Here is a 19,580-nt window from a genome sequence, read left to right on the forward strand (position 1 = left end):
GAGAGAAACCGCGAAAGATGCAGACAGGAAGAGAAGAGAGAGAGCAGAGAGAGAGACAAGAGCATCATTTTATAACCTGAAGATGGTAACTGCCCACTCTCCTTTCATCCCTCTCAATTTTCATAAATTGTCACCCCCCTCCCCGAAACTTGAACCCCAGCCAATCACATTTTGGGGCTCTGCTAACTTTCTTCGCAGGAAAGAAACACACGTCCCCAGAGTACCCAGTAGTTTACAGCAGCTCTGGCAGATCTGCAGAGCTCAACTTTTGGGAGGCCCACTGTCATAAAGTTTACCTAAAATACACCACGAGGTGGCAATGTCATGTGAACCAAAGATGTACCTGAATCCCACCAAGGCCTTAAATATAAATGAGAAATATCAAAGTAATAAAAATAATTCCCAACAACTGGGAAGAGGGAAGTCTAGAGTTCTCTGCTTAGACTGCTGCCCCAGAAGAAGATGGATGGATGGATGGATGGATGGATGGATGGGTGAATGGATGGAAGTTTATTAACTTATTCCATACTTTGCAGTTTTTAATTTTTTTTAACTGTCTCACTTCTTTGGCCTGCAAGGGGCTGACCTTCCCCTGCAGACCCATCTTCACCCCAACTGTCGTAATAAGAGACAGAAAATAAAGGAAACATGTCAGCTGTAATCCATGGATGAAAACTTAGGAAAATTAGAAAGGTGATACAACAGGACACACAATATCCCACAGAAATGGTGGAAAGTGGTCTCCAGCTTCAAATAGTTGGGCGTAAACCTCAGTAACAACCTCACCTGGGGCAACAAGACTTCCAGTCTGGTCAGGAAGGCACACCAACTTCTCTACTTCCTCAAGAGGCTGAGGCGTGCTGGACTTGGAAGTTCAGTCCTCTCCTCATTCTACAGATGTGTGGTGGAGAGCGTCCTGTACTCCTGCATCACTGTGTGGCATTGAAGCTGCTCTGCAGCAAAGAGGAAAGCTCTGCAGAGAGTGGTGAAGTCTGCACTGTTGGACTGTTGGAGTCAGCTTCTCCACCACCACAGACATTTACACCTCCAGATGCAGGAAAAGGGCCACCAGCATTACAAAGGGCCCCACACACCCAGCACACACACTTTTTGTTGTTTAAGCTGAATGAAGAGAGTCTGTAAATAAAAGGGCTCCAGGTATGATCGCCCCACTGCCTCTGACAGGCCATTCTGGGTATTACACCACTATAACAAGTCCATAATAACAGAAAAAACTCACACAGTCCAAAATATTTGTCAGTTAAAACTGACATAAAGAAAGTGTTTTTATTCATAAATACATAAACCACATGAAACAAAAATATCACCACATTACTCTGGTTCTAAAAACACGTTTTCCCTCCTCTGATACACACACTTTCATTTTATACTCATGGCCACCTTTTACTGTCACAGAGGGGTTGATTCTTTCTCTGGAATGAATGAAACTGTTGTGAAGAGCTACAAACAACAGACGGGGATTATTTAGCTTCTGCAACACGCTGTGGTAAATGACAACCTCTGAAGTCAAAGTCTTTAACCTTCATCATCACAGCTCTGGGAAATATTTAACACCCAGCCAACCAGATGAATCATTTGGACTATGACTAAATTGCGCCCTCTGTTGGTTACCAGCTCTAAACACAGACCAGTGATTATATTTGAGAGGTGTGTTTTTTATCAGTGGAGACAAAAATTGTGGTGATTGCAGAAATATTTACGGTTGATATGAACTCACTGCTGAAATTTTCATGTGTGCAGCTCTTCTTACACTGTGTGTGTGTGTGTGTGTGTGTGTGTGTGTGGTGTGTGTGTGTGTGTGTGTGTGTGTGTGTGTGTGTGTGTGTGTGTGTGTTGCTTTTGGAGTTTTCTTTCTGCTCTTTTTGTAACACTTGTTTTTGGCATCATGTGTGAGAACACAAAACAACTCAACAACAACCTCTGAGCTGTTTAAGTAACAATGAGTGCCTTTAAATGAACGCTCTCTTTCAGTGGATTTATGCACAACACTGAACTGCTGTAAATGTGCTCACTCTGACACACAACAACAACAACACAACACAACATTTATAGAACACTTTTCTTAACAAAGTTACAAAGTGTTTCCAAGAAAGAAATTTATGATATGACAAAATTAAAGAAATAGTTAAATGGATTAGTTCTTATATAACACTTTTCTACTCTGAGCACTCAAAGCGTTTATACAACACGTTTACAACAACATGTATACAACCCATATTCAAACAATGAATATGAGTAACTAAGCTGTAAATGTCTAACATTCACACACACATTCATACTCCAATGCTTGCATCAGAGAGCAACTTGGGGTTCACCATAAAAACAGATCTACAGCACATTAAAGTTCATTAATATTCTGATCTAATGAGAAACGAGCGAAACACACTGAGGGATTCTTTCTGAAGGAAATATAAACTCAGGCTATCAGGATCATTGCTTTGAATGAAAAATCTGCTCCTTTTCACTCAAAGTGACGTCAAGTTTTTAAGTTCCTTTAAAGAGAAAAAGATAAAAACAGCTAAAGAGCTGCTGTTAAGATTTTAGAGCTGTGGCTGAATTTGGATTCACATTATAGTAGTCAGAGCTCTCCTCTGGGTCACCACGTTGTCCTGTTGAGGTGATCAAATGAAAGCATTTAAAAACAAACACCCTCTGTTTGCATTTATTATCAGTCAGAATAATTAACAATGTAGATTTTACATTTCAAATCTCAGAGTTTGTGCACTCACTCGTCTTGTTAATGACTTTGAGCTGAATCACAGATATAATATATAAAATAATCATCTTATTGACTTTAATGTTAAACACAGTTATTGTATAATCATCCAGCTTCCACAAACTCTGTATTAATGAAAGTGTGTACTTTACCATTTTCAGTGTTTTCAGAGCCTCTGATTGTCTCATAGACACAACGATCACCTACAGGTCAGAGAAATCAGTCACCTCATGTCTGTGATACTAATTTAAACACAGTTTCAACAAGTATTCTTGTTTCCTTCAACAGAGTTCAAACTGCAGCAGATGTAATAATTACAGTCTGGATGCAAAGAGCATCAGAATATTTTAAAGTAGATGAAAAACTAACCATGAAGAAGAGAGGAGTACACTTGCTGCTGATGTTCATCCTGATTCACCGTCTGCTCATTAGCAGGACCTTTATTAAAAATGGAAAGAAGACATTTGCTTTCACACGATTGTGTGTTTTATTCTGCTCTAACTCATTTCAACTTCAGGACCTTATGATCCATCTGTGAGTTTAATGAAGTCCCACCTTTGGACCGTCTGCAGTAAAACAACAAGAGCAGGAGGAAAATAATGATGAATCCAAAAGTTAGTCGAACAATCATCAGAACAGGAAATGAAGAGCTCTCAGCTGCTGTAAATAAGAAATGTTCAGTATTAATAAACATAAACTGAACTGAATTTACAAAGTGCTTTAATTTAAAAAAAAAACAAAAACAAAATAAATGAGGTACATGAATAAGAATAATCAATCTACAATAAATCAAAGTAAAAACTGTTTTGATCCTGCTCACCTTTAACTAACATCCAGCTCTGTGGTGACTCTCTTCCTGAGTATTCACACTTGTAGAAACCTTCATCAGACTTTGACACTGCAGAGATCTTCAGCTCCTCTCGGGTATCACTTTGAATAAGTTTGTCATTGTGGTAGAAAAACACATTGGAAAGTATTTTTTGTGTCCTCAAACTGCAGCTCAGACTAACAGAAGCTCCTTCAGTCACAGGATGAACAGGACTCACCAGGATAGGAGCATCAGGATCATCTGTGACACAATCAAACACAGTTGTTTCAGTCACATCAGCTGGTGCAGACTTTTAGAAAAAGCTGACACACAATAATAAGAACAGATTGAACAAATGTTTTTCATCATGAAGATCTAATATCTGATCTTGAATATTTAAAAACTTCTGTATGTGTGATAAAGTCTTTGACTTCCTCTTAAGGTCTGGGTTATTGTTGCTGCAACAAGACTGAAGCACAACAAATGCTCCATTCATTCAGTCACAGTAGTGCTATACAGCCTCCTCAGTAAATGTGCTGCACAGTTCAGATTTACAATGTGACTGTGAAGATGATGAGTTGCAGCAACAGGTGAGAAGTTAAAGTACTGAGTTAATGAGGATATAACATTATGACCACTGACAGGTGAAGTGAATAACACTGATTATCTCTTCATCTGTTAGTGGGTGGGACGTATTAGGCAGCAACTGAAAATGGGTCAGAGCATCTCTGAAACTGCAGGTCTTGTCAGCTGTTCCTGATCTGCAGTATCTGTCAAAAGTGATGAACCAACAGGGTCATTGATGCATGTGGGGAGTGAAGGCTGGCCCGTGTGATCTGATGCTGAATAAGTTCATGCTGGTTCTGATAGAAAGGAGTCAGAATACACAGTTTGCTGTGTTTGGGACTGCAAAGCTGCAAACCAGTCAGAGTGACCATGCTGACCACAGAGCGATGGAAGAAGGTGGCGGGTGGTCAGGTGTGCATGTGTGTCACTTACCTGGTGAACACCTGACACCAGGATTGATTATGGGACTAAATTAGATTATTATATTCATTTTTATATGAGGCTGCTGTAGCAGTGAGGTGTGGTTTGAGCACAGCTGCAGGAGGAGAGGTGGGGCAGAGTAGTTCATGGAGCTGTGCACAGTGCAGGTAAAATAAAGAAAGTTTGCTGCTCTGAACTCCCTGACTGGCTCTGCACTGAGGAGAACTCACATACAGCAGAACCTTTGATACAACTGCACCTTTTTACATGATACACTCTGATGACACATCTTGAGCTTCTTAGCAGTTTATTGCAAAATAAACATTTATAAACTGCTTTATAAATGTCAAGTGAAATGAGACCAACAACCAAGAATATTATGCTGCTTTGGTGAGACGCATAAAATTAAACTAATTGTCATTTGTGTTTGTTTTGCCACTTCACACACAGCAAAGCTCATGTTTCTAAATCACTGAAATACAAGAAGAAAATGTATAATAACATACCCTGTACAGTGATGTTGACTGCACTGCTGAACTCTCCTGATCCAGACTCACACCAGTACACTGCAGTATCTGACTGTGATGTGTTGATGTTACATGTGGATCCAGTCATTGTCCTACAGTCAGAGTTCAGTCGGCCGTCCTCAGTGAACTTCTTCACTCTCCACTCAGCAGAGTTTCCCTCACAGGTCAGTGAGACAGAGTCAGAGGTGAAGTGTTGCACTCTGTCAGGACTCACTGTGAGAGACGCTGCTGAATGAACATCTGGAAACATGCAGGGAGGAGACAAAGCTCACAGATGTTAGGATTAAAATATCACAGTGAAAATGTTCATTTGTTTTAAGCTTTTTCTGCTCATATTTCAATCAGTGTTAATTTTGTCAAACGATCATTTTTAACTTGAAAACTCAATCAGTCTTTACACATTACAGACTCAACAGTCCAGAATTTAAGGGGAAAAAACAGAGAGATAATTTTCCTACAGAGAGACAGCTGCACTGATGTCTCCTCAGTGTTGGTATTAAATCTCATACTTGTTAAACCCAAAATAATTGCAAATAAATTCATAAAGTAGATTTGTTAATACAGCTTTAAATGCAGTGACTCCTGCAGCTGCAAACATTTCACTGCACTGAACCATCTGGGTCTCCTCAGTAATAATCTCATGGCTTCATTAGAAGCTGCTTGAAGTTTCTGTAAACTTGCTTTTGTATAGTTTGTCCACAGTGTGCAGAATACAGAGGTGTACAGCAGCTCTGCACACAGAAATCTTCACTCTGTAAATGTCATGTGATCTGTAATAAGACATCCAGGATATGTGACCTGATTACTGACACTAAGATTATTATCAGACACACTGACCTGCAGAGCAGACAAACTTTGGTTCACTGTGATCAGTGTGATACTCTGGGTCTCCTCTTCCAGCTCTACACACATATCCTGCTGTGTGTGTCTGTCCATCAATGATGTAGGAGTCCTGTGCAGTCCCACTGCCATCAGGTAGCAGCTCATAACTGTAGGATTTCTCTGATAGATCAGGAACAGCTTTATACCAGTAGAAGCTCCATCCTGCAGACGGATGTTCAACCTCACAGTTCAGAGTTACTGAGGCTCCAGGACTCAGCCATGATGGAGACACAGTGAGGACAGGACGGGGTTCTAGTGGGAAAAATACTTAAAGACTGAAATGATCTAAACATCTACAATCTCTCTAATCTCAACATGTACTAACAAAAACACATTTTTACAGCCTGTTTATATTCTCAGGTTAAAGGAGCTTTGACTCTACTTACTGTCAGAAACTGTCAGTGTGACTGAATCACTCCACTCTGTTGTTTTATGCTGTGAACTTTTCATTCGGCCCTTACAGCGGTAGTTTCCACTGTTGGATGATGAAGCAGATCTAATCCTGTATTCATTTTGATTTTCAGGTTTTCTGGAGCTGTTTGTTTCCCATTCATAATCCCACTCAGTGTCTCCTCCATGGATCTCACATCTGACAGTGATCGTCTCTCCTCTGTATATCTCAGTCCAGTTTGGATGCAGAGTCACAACAGCTTTGTTTGAGGCTGTTAATGTTCAAGAAAGAACAACAAGAACACATGAATGACAAAAAGATTTGATTTAAGACCAGACATCTGGTGGTAAACACATCATTTTCTTAAATCATAAATTAATTAACAATGGATTAAATTTAAACTCACCAGTGTTCCCAATCCTAATTGACTGACTGTCCTCTGTGTAGTAAACTGGGTCTCCTCTTCCTCCTCTGCACCTGTAGAGTCCTTCCTGTGAGACTCTGATTTGTCCATTTGAGAGGAAAACTGCATCTTGTGTGGTCAGAGGTTCAGAGTGTTTCTCATCTCTGTACCAGTAGTATTTCCATCCAGATGATGATGATGATGATGATGATGATGATGATGATGATGATGATGATGATGATGATGGGTTCACAGAGCAGGTCAGGGTCACACTGCCCCCTACTAGAATGTCTCTAATATCAGCTCTCAGTTGAGCCTTTGGTCGACCTGTTGAGTTTGGAATAAACTACAATCACAATTCAAAGCACAGATCAGAATGGGGTGGGGTAATGATGCATGCGTGTGTGTGTGTGTGTGTGTGTGTGTGTGTGTGTGTGTGTGTGTGTGTGTGTGTGTGTGTGTGTGTGTGCGCACACCACTCACACTCACACCTTTGGGTTATTTAGAATCACCAGTTAACCTAACTCCAGTAACTGCATGTCTTTGGACTGTGGACAAACTCCACAGAAGGGCCGAGGTGGATTCAAAGCCAACCTTTCTAGCTGTGAGGCAACAGTGCTAACCACCACGCCCCCAATCAGCATGTTATTGATGAATTGATTAGTTTTTCATGTCCTGCAGCCTGGCGTTGCTTCCAGTGACAGCATATAGATACCAGCTCAGTAATAAGAAAATATTAATATAATATAAAAGTAAAGTGGCAGGTAATTTCAAAGCACAGTAGGATGTTTGGCACCATTTGCTATTAGTTCTACAATTTCCTCCATCCTGCATGTGTTTACATTACACTTCTTATTCTGTGTTCACAACCACAGAAACACTAAAATGTTGTTACTCAGTGAAGATTCCTGTCAGCCTAACAGTCTCCCACCTGCATCCAAAGGCTCTCTATTAGATCTCATTTCTATTTTGTTTTTGATATTTTCTTATGTTTTTGTCCAGGTTATTGTTCATTTTAGGGTTTTAATAGTTCATGTAATGCATGCTGGTGTCCTTGTGATCCTAGTTTGAATGAGCTCACTTTCTTTTGGCTGTCCTAATAAGATTTTTACCCTTTAGTCAAAGAACAGGTTTGTTAGAACGAGCTGTTTCTACTTTTTCTTTCAGTGTTTCATTTTGAATAAGCCAGTGCATAATTTAATGTCATTTATGAATGATTAGTTTGATATCATATAAACTGTCTGTCTTTTTGTAACAACCATAACTTTGAAGCAGCCTTGAAATACAAAGAAGTGAAGGTGTAGGCAGTGAGGCATTCAGCACGGAGAGTGATGTTGTTTCTGTTTGAGGACATTCCTGGATCGACCCCTGATCCCAAATAGGATTTTTAGAGGAAAAGAAATCAGCTTCAAGTGTTTCTTAAAGTCCAGAAAATACTACAGTTTTTTTTATTTTCTGTGTACTGTATGAGAGCTGCAGTGAGGAGGTCAGGGTGTGTGGTGGGTGTAGAAAGGTCAGAGGAAACATTAAATGTAGAGTGAAATCAAAGTTACCTAAACATAAAGTACGCACTTGTTGGCAGGAGATCAAAAAGAAAACTAAATAAATGAGTTAACAGCACATTTCACAGGCTGAGTTTGAAAGTTATAAAAATGAGATCTTCAGACTTTATATTCCAGGTTATAAACATTATGCTGACAAACTTAATCAGAATCCTTTTATTTAGTTTTATTTGAAGCAGACAGGCTGTCAGTTTGACCTGTGGTTGCTTTTGTTTTGACAAAGACGCATCAGATTGAGTTTGAACTGAAACACCAATCACTGCAGGCAGTGTATTTGCTAATTGAAACTGATACACATTAGATGTTAGATGATAGATTCAGCTCATTGTTATTGTACACGCAAGGCACACAACGAAATGATCATTCCAGATCACTCACAAGAGCATCTGCGGTCATGCAGCCAGAGACTGGAGCTACCGTTACATTATCAACCAAATATGAACTGCCCAACACACAGTAGTACAAAAAACTGCACAGGTTAGTATTCATGAAACACACCAATATGAGGAATTTGAGCCTGAACACACACACAAAACTTTATATAGCATTTTGTGTGTGTGTGTCTTTGCTTAATAGATTCAATTCTGTTAGATTTTAAAACGTTTTAATTTTCATAAAGTGCACGTGTGTGTGATAATCTGTTGCAGTGTTTGTTGCTTTGACCCTGAGAGACAGACTGAGGAGGAAAATCACCTTCAACAATTTTACAAAACACTGATCACACAACAAACATGACTTACTTGTTACTGACAGTGTGAAGGCTTCACTCCACTCTGTTGAAGAATATGAGTCATCTCTGCGTCGACTCTTACACATGTAGTCTCCACTGCTGGACTCAGAAACTCTGAATGTCAAAGAATTATTGTGTGTCCACTGTGTGGTTTGTCTGGGTCCTCTCCATCCATACTCCCACTCAGTGGGTTCACCTCCTTCCTGCACCTCACATGTCAGAGTGATCGTCTCACCGCTGAATATCTGAGTCCAGTTGTGTTGTTGTTGTTTTACAGCAACTTTATTGGAAACTGTTTACAGATGTTAACAGTTGAGATACAAACAGAAACATGAAATCAACAGAGAAAACTTAACATTGTATGTTTGCTAATCATGAGTGAATGTTTCAAACTAAATTACTGAACTCACAGGTTATCTGAATGCTGACTTCATCACTTTTATCAGTGTAGTAAACTGAGTTTCCTCTTCTTACTCTGCATCTGTAGATTCCTCCTTGAGTTACTCTGATAACTCTGTTTGGTTGATCATCTCTTCTGATTTGAACTTCAGTGGTTCTTTGGGTGCGTCTGAACCACTCATATTTCCACTCAGCAGATCTCCCCACAGAGCAGGTCAGTGTCACACTGCCCCCTACTGGTATAATTGTTGTTCCTGCTGTCAGTGTGGCCCTGGGTTTATCTGCTGTTATGAAAGAGAAGGAAAAAATATACACACAGAATTTATTATTAAGCAAAAAACATACAAAGGTTAAAAAGCAGGATTAACTATGAAGCCATAAAACATACAAAAAGTTAATATTTAAAGTATGTTTTAATGTCATGCAACTTCCAAATCTATACATTTTTTATATAATTATTTTTTATGGGGTTTTTTTTGTTGTCTCTGCACTTTAAGATCATTTTAATTTCTATCTCAACATGGTGACAGAGCTACAGTAACTCAGGTTGTAGATCTGTAAATAAACCCAGTTTAACTGTTTGTCCATTCTTTGACCTGAAGAAGTCACATTAAATGTAAAGTAATACAGTTCACTGAAGGACACACAATAGTGGGTTAAGAGGGCTCTGTCTGGTTTTGGTTTAGAAAAGAGAAAACATCAGTCGCCTTAAAGTTAATGAAGATTTTGATGTTTCCTCTTCATCCATTCATTTACTTCTGCTCATCCTGTTCAGGGTCACAGGGGAGGCTGGAGCCTATACCAGCTGTCACAGGGCAAGAGGCAGGGAACACCCTGAACAAGTCGCCAGCCTGTTGCAGGGCCAACACAGAGAGACAAAACATTTCTCACACACACACACGAAATTTAGAGTATCCAATTAACCTAACCCCAGTAAGTGCATGTCTTTGGACTGTGGGAGGAAACCCATGCAAGCACAGAGAGAACATGCAAACTCCACACAAGGTGGGCCAAGGTGGAATCAAACCCAGACCTTTCAGATGTTGTTATAACTGTGAGGCAGCAGTGCTAACCACTGTGCCACCGTGCTGTCCTCTTTTCTTCTTTAATTATTAATTTAATTGTATCCACAGTTGTTGTTTTACATTAAAACACACACATGTAGTAATGATGATCAGAGTCTGTGAGTATTTTAGTGCTGTGTACACTGTGAGCAAAGTAACAGGTAAAATACAGACGTCCTGGTTAAAGTTTCACAGCATCAGAAAAAAGTTTCCATGACAACAATAATTAAATGTATTTTATCATTGAGGTGAGTATTTGAACAGAGATCATAAATTTATGCTATTGGTCACTGAGGACTTACCTGATACAGTTACAGAGACAGTGTTACTGCGCTTTGTATAACGTGAAATCTTCCTGTTACCAAAGCACTGATATTCACCACTGTCACCTGTAGATGTTATTGGTAATCTGTAGTATTTGTTTGTGTTGGAGGGGACAAAATCTCGACCATCCTTGTAGAGTGTGTAATACCAGTCAGTGTCTGCTCCTTCATTCATGTCACACATGAAGGTAACAAACTCTCCAATGAAAAAACTGGACCAGTTGGGTTCAATAGTTAACACAGCATCTAGAATCCAACACAACCACAACATTAACAATCTAACACACTTTTATGCACCATAGGAGGCAACATCTGTGTTTATACTGTATGTTAATAAACTGGTGAATACCTGTATATTGAGAAATAAGTAAAAACAAAGAGAAAGTGGAAAGTGCTTAAGATTGATGCAGCAGGCTGAGATGAATCTTTGTTAATAAATAAAAAGAAAGAAATAAAAAAGTGAAAGTGTTCAGTCACCTTGAGCGTGTCCAGTGCAGAGGAGCGTACAGAGCACTACAATAAAGGCAGAAACTTCAGACATCATCAAACTAAAGACACACTCAAATATGGCAGAAATAAAACACTTGGGCTTTTAGCAGTGGCTGCTGTGATTGGCTGCATTTTAGATTAAGGTGCATTAAAATGCATCAAATGATCACAGATGAAGAAACAAACCTTTCTTAGATAAACTAAAGCAGCTCCACTCTAATCTGAGTCAGTGCACTAAAATCTAATCCAGGCTACAAACAACCATGTTGATAACAAACATGAGAGTCCTCTGTTCAAATGAACTGAAATGCTCCAAATGACTGATACTCTGTTCTTCTCACTGAAACATGTTTATCAGTCAGTATGAATCAAACTATAGAAGTCAGTGATGTACTCACAGAATAGGCCCAGCTCACAGAGCAAAGTGGGTCCCATCCTCACATCCAGCAGCGACACGTCTGAAAACTTCTACAACTTCCTGTAAAGAGAAAGAGTGAAGCAGCAGCTACGAGAAGTAGAAGCAGAAAAAAGAAGCTGCATTTAATACAGACAAGATCAGAGTTTGTCTCAGACTTCTTCTTCTGGCTGCAGCCTCTCTGTGCTTCCTTCCTTTTACACCCTCAAACAGCTCCTGTAGCTTTGACCGCAGCAGTTGGTGACGTGTTTACATTTCCTGTCCACTGCAAACATATAAGCTTCTTTCTTGTGTGTTGTGTTCCCACATTTCTCTATGATATGCAAAGGAGTTGTGCTGCTTCAAGTCAGGTGACATATTTCCCAGGTCATAATTGTTTCCTCATTTTTCTTTAGATACTTGTAAGTTATTTTTAAAGTGTCCTGTGGATCAGGATCATGCTGCAGGGTTCAATTTAAGGTGATTTTATTCAGGGTTTGAAATGACTGTAAGGTCGGCTGCATGTCCTGTCCTCCTCTTATCTTGCTCATAAAGTGTGATGGCAGTATTACAATCATTTATCTTCACTCCTGTTCACGGTGTGTGGCCAGCTCTTTATTTCTGACACCTGCAGAGGAAGCAGATGTCCTACAACCTGTGGATGGTCCTCCTTGGTCCTCTAGTGACTGTTCTGAGCACACAGCAGGGAGGACTGATTGAGGTCACTTGTGGGTGTGTGTGGTGGAAAACTGGCAAGACAAGGCATCAGGTTTTACATTTCAAGATTCTGGGCAATAAGTAATGACAAACCTGAATATTTCAAAGAAGGGACCATCGTGCTTGGCAAGAGTCGAGTCATTCGGCTGACTGCAAGTATTCAAGGTTCTTATGATCGGTCCAAATCATGATGGTTGTTCTGCTCTCTTCAGCCAGTGCCTCCATTCTTCTAGGGTTAGTTTCACTGACAGCAGTTTTCCATATTGTACTTGCATTCTGCAAAAGAGAAAAGACCAAATTAAAAAGGCACATGTATGCATTTTGTTATTATCTACCCAGGACAAGATGGTGCCCACCTCATAGTCTGATGCATCTATTTCTACAATGTTTTCTAGAAGAACGTGCCAACTTGTTATTAATTTTTTTTACACGAAGAACAAGTTGGCACCAACTGGAGAAGAGGGAGGTCTGAATATCCTGGTGGCTCGGGAATCTGAGATGTAATTTTCCATTGCTTCTGTTTCAGGACTAGTGGGCACTGTGGCTGCTGGAAGTAAATCTATAGCACAGAGGAGAGCAAAGAGCTTCAAAAACAACAAACTGTATTAATTCATGTTGATTTCCAGAAAGGACAAGGTCAGCTGGAGACGTTTGGTGTGTTGGCATTCAGTGCAGAGACAAGAAGAGTTTCAGAGAGACTTTCTACTAGGATATTAAGCTGTGAATAAGCCTAGAATCAATAAATTGAGGCTGTGGTGCAATTACCTTCTGCTGCAGCTGCCTCTGAACTCCTGCGATCCAGAAGTGGTTGTGGAAAGCAGAGTCCTGAGGCGTGCTGCAATCTTGAGTTTTGATCCCTCCTCCCACAACCTGTTATCTAGTTTGATGGGAATCAGTGGTGTTAGTGTATTATGAGGCTAACTCATTGATCAACTGTTCACTCAAACTCTGACAGAATGACTCTTACTGGGCCTCATCTTCTGACACTGTCCCTGATGTAATGTTGTAGGGGGCAGAAGCATTGTCAGGTTTTAGAGAGTGATCACAAACTGCTTTGAACTACAAAATCATTGGCAGTAGTAAAATGCTAATCATTGTTTAAAAATCATACAATGTGATTTTCTGGATTTGTTTCAGATTCTGTCTCTCACAGTTGAAGTGCACCTACGATAAAATTACAGAGCTCTCCATTCTTTGTAGGTGAGGAAACCTGCAAAATCAGCACCGTATCAAATACTTCTTCTCCCCACAGTATGACTGCACATCTACTGAGTATGAAACTGAATGTCTACTAAAAACACATTAGCTGTGGTGTGACTGAAGCCTTGTTATTGCTGCCACATCTCTGCATGTGTAAAGGGGAGCTGGACATTTGCTCTGCTTGCTATAATACATGTTTTTGTAGTGCTTTCTTTTTTTCTCAGCATGCATTCAATTTACTGTGGAAACATGGGTAGATATAAAGAGATGCAGCCCTATATTGAATAAAGCACAATTTCTATAACACAGTGTTTTAATAAAATGACTGGCTTGCATGAGGAAATTGCTGATCAGTAGTGTTTCATGTCTGCAGCAGCAGCAAAGAGCTGATCTCTCTCTCTGCTGTCAGCTATCAGAGCTAAAATCTGTTCTCTGGAAGGCAGCACACATTTAGCTTCAGTCACTCTTCCTCATTTTAGTTCTGCAGTTCATGAGATCATGTTTCATTTATTTATTTTTAGTGAAGAGATGTTGCAGATAAGCCTGTAGCTAAGAGTTAACTTACAGGTATACCATACTAAAATACCAGTGCTGTTTTTTTGAGAAATGACCCACAGGTCGTGAATGGTTGTCTGCCTCTCTGTGTTTGCCCTTTGACAGACTGGTGACCTGTCCAGGGTGTACCCTGCCTCTCACCCTATGACAGCTGGCCTTCAAGGGGTGGCTGTAGCTCAGGATGTAGAGCAACTCACCTACTAGCAAGGTTGCTGGTTTGATCCCTGACTGCTCCAGTCTGCAAGTAGTTAGTGTCTTAACACATGAGCATAATTTAAATGAACAGGTGCTGTTATTTTGTCGTATACTGCAGCTTTGAGTATTCTAGAAAACTGTTCCTAAAGTATAAACACTGAGTACAAAACAAAAACAATTTCAGTTTTTGCCTGTTGCTGCAATAATAAAGCTATAAAGTTGTTATTTTTTCTAAAAATATTTTTGTTTGGTTTTGGTTATTTGGTTTAATTAATTCATCAAACTAATAACAAACTTAATTATGGTATTTATTGACTTATTACATAATTATACTACTGTAGCTCCACCTTGGATGGCATTTATGCTACATCACTGCAATATTAGTTGCATCTCCTCCACCACAAAAACCAGCATCAAGTTCATTAATTTGGTGGCACCTTCATCCAAACTAACATTAAAAGCTGCTCTTTGTGGTTTCAGAGCTGCAGCAGCTGCATCATTGCCCTCCTGTGAGAGCATGGCCTCTGCTGCAGAGACACTTCAGATCAGCCAGGCTCAGTTTGCATCTCACTGGGATGTTTTTGTCCTCCTCAAATCCAAATTCAAACTGATGGTTCATTGACTTAAAGGCTGCTGTTACTGCTATAATGTTAGCTGAGCCACAGTGACACACAGAATATAAACCAAAAACCAAACTGAGCGTCACTTTGGGTGATTGTGAGTGACTTCATTTGCTGAAGTGTCGCCATCTTACTTTGCTCCCAGAGGTATTGTTGTTCTGATCATGAAATCTGATCACGTTCTGATTGATGAAATATTCTGATCTGGAGAAAAACGGAGAAATCAAAACCAACCTGCCAGGATAAACGCTCCTACAAGTGTTTATCCTTATCCCAGAGACAGAGACGTGTGCATACACACATTATTCCATTCTTTCAAATTATTTCTGAAATTCATGCAGAAAGGACGTAGAAAATGATACATTTTGTTACCTAAATGGAATGAAATCTAACTTTGACATCAGAGCAGTCTGAGCATTAATGAACTACTTTATGATCAAGAAACCATAATGAAACTGTACTCAGTGACTCTGAATGAGACCAGCTTCTCTGCACAATGAAAACATGAGGAGTGAGCGAGTGAGTGAGGGAGCGAGTGAGTGCAAATGCTAGATGCTCAGTAAAGATATTAAAATTAATAATCAATGTCATAAGTACATCCTAATTTAATTTTACGGCATATGTGAATAACATGCAGACGCTGGGATCGATCACTCTGCATATTAAAGAGTTTATAAGTTTATCCTGAAGCGTCAGTGCATTAAAACCCAAGAGAAACAGATCAAGAGCTGCATGAATGAATGGGTGGCTTTCAGGCAGGCAAAAATAGCCTCAGTAAATAGTGCAGCTGCTGCTGTGGGTGTGAAACAATATGGCTGCCGTCTGTGGGTCATGTGTCACAGTTGATGATATCACAGGTTGGTTCGTTTTATGTTTTGTGCATTGACTCAACCTTTGACCAGCTGCCAGGGAGTCAGAGAGGAACAAACCATCCAAATGCAGATTTTTGTTGTTGCTGTAGTTTGTGTTTGTGTTGTGGAACAGATAAAGGAACAGGGAAAATACATGATGATGTAACTGCCTGTTTATTGCTTATTTGTTGCTTATTTACTGCTTATACAAGTTTCAGTACCTATTAACATTCAGGTGGTGGTTGTGATTCTTCAAGTTATGGAACCTAAAATACCTGAAAACATGCAGAAACCTTTGAAATGTCTGTTTTTCTACAGATGCTTAAAGGCAGCTGCATTTCAGTGTGTGACGTATTTTCACAGCTTCACAGGATGTCACTTTCTTTCTTTAGTCCAGCATGTGTCATCATCACCACAGTGACTCTACTTGTATCTGTGTTCACACAGTGTCACACATACTTTAATGCAGCAGTGATAATTATTACTATTATTCCAGGACAGGCAGATCATATAAAGTGTGTGATGCACACAGAGAGCAAAGTGAAATTCTCACTGTGCTCTTTGTGTTCTTGTTAAATCTCTGCTGTTTGCTGATAACAGAAAACAAGACATCTGCTAAATGGAGACTTTTGGCTGAAACCACAGGCTGCATTTCCTCTGTTCTAGGTGGTTCACACAGAAACAGTGAGGTCTGTCAGTGGATCAAAATAAACTTGTGGCAGCACAGACAGTAACCAACAACAGCCTTTCACACACATGTAGGTGTAACAGAGAGAGAGAGGACCTTTACAAAAGGGTGGACAGCAGCTAAAAGAGGGATGGCAGCAAAGAAATACAGAGACCAAAGTAACTGTTAAGAAAATGTCATTTATTTACAATAGATGAAATTCATAAACTCTAAAACATGTCTGAGGCTGGATCCAAAGAAACAGCTCCATGTCTGTCCTGCTGTGCTGAACCCCGTGTTGGCCTCCTGTATCCATCTCTTTAAAATGGGGTTTCAGGGCAGGTGGACCTCAATGCCTTCACTGGGGAACAAACATGCAGAGTATAAAATAAAGTTTACTAATAAGAGCCACAGCATTAAAACACAAAGTAAAACATAGAAGTTATTATTCCTCCTTGATGAAAATGTATTTATTGGATTTTTGTGTTTTAAAGTTTTGCATCTATCAGAAAGTAAACAACATTTCCATCTGCAAAGAAGTTTATTCAAAGACACAAACAGGTCAAAAATGATCTGATCTGCTGCTCAGCAGCTCTGAAGTTATCAAACCTTCAACTGAGCTTGTTGAGTTTGACTGAACGCTGCGTATTCTGACACATGATGGCAGCACTGCCAAAAAAAGAAAAAACAGCAGTGAGAAGACCACACACACACACACACACACACACACACACACACACACACACACACACACACACACACACACACACACACACACACACACACACACACACAGTGAAATCTACCAATGATTCAATCATTAATTTAACTTTATTGAACTGAATTATTGCTGAGACAAAATGAGACAAACACACAGAGTAATTACAGTAAACTGTGAAGAGCTGCACACATGAAAACTTCAGACAGCAGTGAGTTCATATCAACAGTAAATATTTCTGTCATTCAACACATCATCTGCAATCATTGCAATATTTGATTATTGATTATTTTAAAAACATTCATTTAGTTCCAGCTTCATCTTTAAGTATCATGTTACTAAAGAGTCAGTGAACAACTGTGTGCAACACAGACACACAAAATGCCAGCTCACATCCTCTGATGTCAGAGCTGAGACTTTTCTAGTGTCCATATCTAAACACAAACTCTCATGAGCTATTTTAGCTGCTTTAGCCTGCCTGCAGCTGCTGTGCATCTGAAATCACCTTTCAGCCCACCTCCACCATCTCTGAGTTTGTGCAGAATCTGCAAATCAGCACAGAAGCCTGATGTGATAAGATTTCATTTTGTGTAAACCACAAGAAACAAGCTGATATGTTTGCAGCTGACTGCAGTTTGTAGCTGTATGAGCTGAGTTTGAAAGGAAGGAAGAACAGAGGCTAAAGAAATATTACTCTTGCAACAGAGAGCTCCATTAATGAGCATCCCACTGCCCCCTACTGACCATTCTTGGTATTACCAGAAGAAATATCACCACATTACGTGTGTGTGTGTGTGTGTGTGTGTTTTGCTCCCTCTCAAATAAAACTGTCTCACAACATCACACACTAGCTTGGTTCTACATTTATGTTCAATTGTGAGTCCTCAGTTTCCCACAGACACTAAAAACATGTTTTCCCTCCTCTGATACACACGCCTTCATTTTATACTCATGGCCAACTTTTACTGTCACAGAGGGGTTGATACTTTCTGTGGATGAATGAAACTGCTGTGAAGAGCTACAAACACACTTTGCACAGTGATGTTGGAGCTCACACAGTACAATCATAACCATTCTGTAAGGATGCACTGATACTCTGTCAAAATAATACTTCCTCCTCCTTCACTTCATAGATTCATCACACTTTGATTTGTATCTGAACTTGTTCTTTAGGCATAGTTTCAGCTACATTTACAACAGACAGGGATTTTTAGCTTCTGCAACACACCAAGACAAATAATAGACTGAAGTCAAAGTCTTTATTCTTTATTATCACAGCTCTGGAAATATTTAACACCCAGCCAAGCAGATGAATTCATAACAATTAATGAGAAATGGCGAAATTGTGCCCTCTGCTGGCTGCCAGCTCTAAACACAACCCAGTGATTCCAGTCCACATCTTATCAGAACTGTTAGCTGAAGGGGGAGTTTGAGTCAGCCCCACAGTAGCCCGACCCCCCCTCTCTCCTCCGCGGGCTTCCTCCGTCCCTGCCCCTCCCCACCCTGGTGCTCCTATGCTATATGCGCTTACTGCAGGGGTTTTTAACCTCATACGGTGCCCCCTACTGGGCAGAATATGAGATGCTTTTTTTCCTCACCTGTCCTATCGTATTTTGCTTTGTTTCCCTCTTTTGTAACAGCAGCGCCTCTCGGTGATGGCAGCAAGGCCGCAGACACTTATCTCCCTGTGTTTGTCTGGTTGTTTGTCTTTTCTTGGATGGGTGTTCTGTTAACTATAATTTCCCCATTGTGGGATCAATAAAGTATCATTCATTCATTCATTCATTACATTTGAGTAAAGTGTTCTCTGTGAGAAATGTGATCTGACCAGTTGCATGAAGAAAAAATACATTCACGTGTGATTTTGTGGGTAGAGAGAGTGACAGATTCTCTAATGATTTCAATGTTACAGAAACATTTACAGCGTGTTCATGCAGGACCTTAAACAATGACCTGAAGTCTCTGTGAGACTAAATACTCGTAATAAATAACTTCACATGTTCTTTAACTCATCGGGGAGCAAACAAAGTGAACACAGAAGGACTAAATGAGAACATCATAAATCAACAATCAGGAAAAACTAAAAGTACAGTGTTCTCCATTTGCAGCCACTTCAGAGTGAATTTACAAACACACAAAAATCACCTGCATTCCCACTAGTACTGCACACACACAGGAGTTTAAAGATGCCATCATTAAATTACTTTGCATATTAGATATTCAAGTCATTTTAATGATGATTTCACTGGCAGCCTATAACGCTCGCGCGGCCAGTTTCAGCAGCTCCGCACTAATTCCGTGCTTTTTCTCATTTTGTTTAGTATTAGATGTGTTTTTGTGTTTCTGCATCTTCTGGTCTTT

The 19,580-nt window shown here is 39.9% G+C and overlaps 1 protein-coding gene and 1 long non-coding RNA gene across 2 annotated transcripts in view; both read right to left on the bottom strand.

Moving 5' to 3' along the window:
• The window catches only part of LOC115777560 (Fc receptor-like protein 5), a 25,005-nt gene extending 13,176 nt beyond the window's left edge, over positions 1-11,829 (bottom strand). The window contains exons 1-8 of the mRNA XM_030725491.1: positions 11,701-11,829; positions 11,291-11,326; positions 10,793-11,059; positions 9,438-9,707; positions 9,038-9,319; positions 6,739-7,062; positions 6,328-6,603; positions 555-615 (exon numbers count right to left, since the gene is read on the bottom strand). Coding sequence (XP_030581351.1) covers positions 555-615; positions 6,328-6,603; positions 6,739-7,062; positions 9,038-9,319; positions 9,438-9,707; positions 10,793-11,059; positions 11,291-11,326; positions 11,701-11,737 — 1,553 coding nt within the window. The 5' untranslated portion in view covers positions 11,738-11,829. The remainder of the gene's footprint in view (positions 1-554; positions 616-6,327; positions 6,604-6,738; positions 7,063-9,037; positions 9,320-9,437; positions 9,708-10,792; positions 11,060-11,290; positions 11,327-11,700) is intronic.
• LOC115777582 (uncharacterized) lies at positions 2,411-3,179 on the bottom strand. Its single transcript, XR_004019650.1, has 3 exons — positions 3,107-3,179; positions 2,890-2,940; positions 2,411-2,630 (listed from the first exon to the last, which is right to left on the bottom strand). It is a non-coding gene; the product is annotated as an uncharacterized LOC115777582 (long non-coding RNA).
• Positions 11,830-19,580: the final 7,751 nt, after the last annotated feature.

The sequence above is a fragment of the Archocentrus centrarchus genome, unplaced genomic scaffold, assembly GCF_007364275.1.
Source record: "Archocentrus centrarchus isolate MPI-CPG fArcCen1 unplaced genomic scaffold, fArcCen1 scaffold_57_ctg1, whole genome shotgun sequence".
Taxonomy (NCBI): Eukaryota; Metazoa; Chordata; class Actinopteri; order Cichliformes; family Cichlidae; genus Archocentrus; species Archocentrus centrarchus.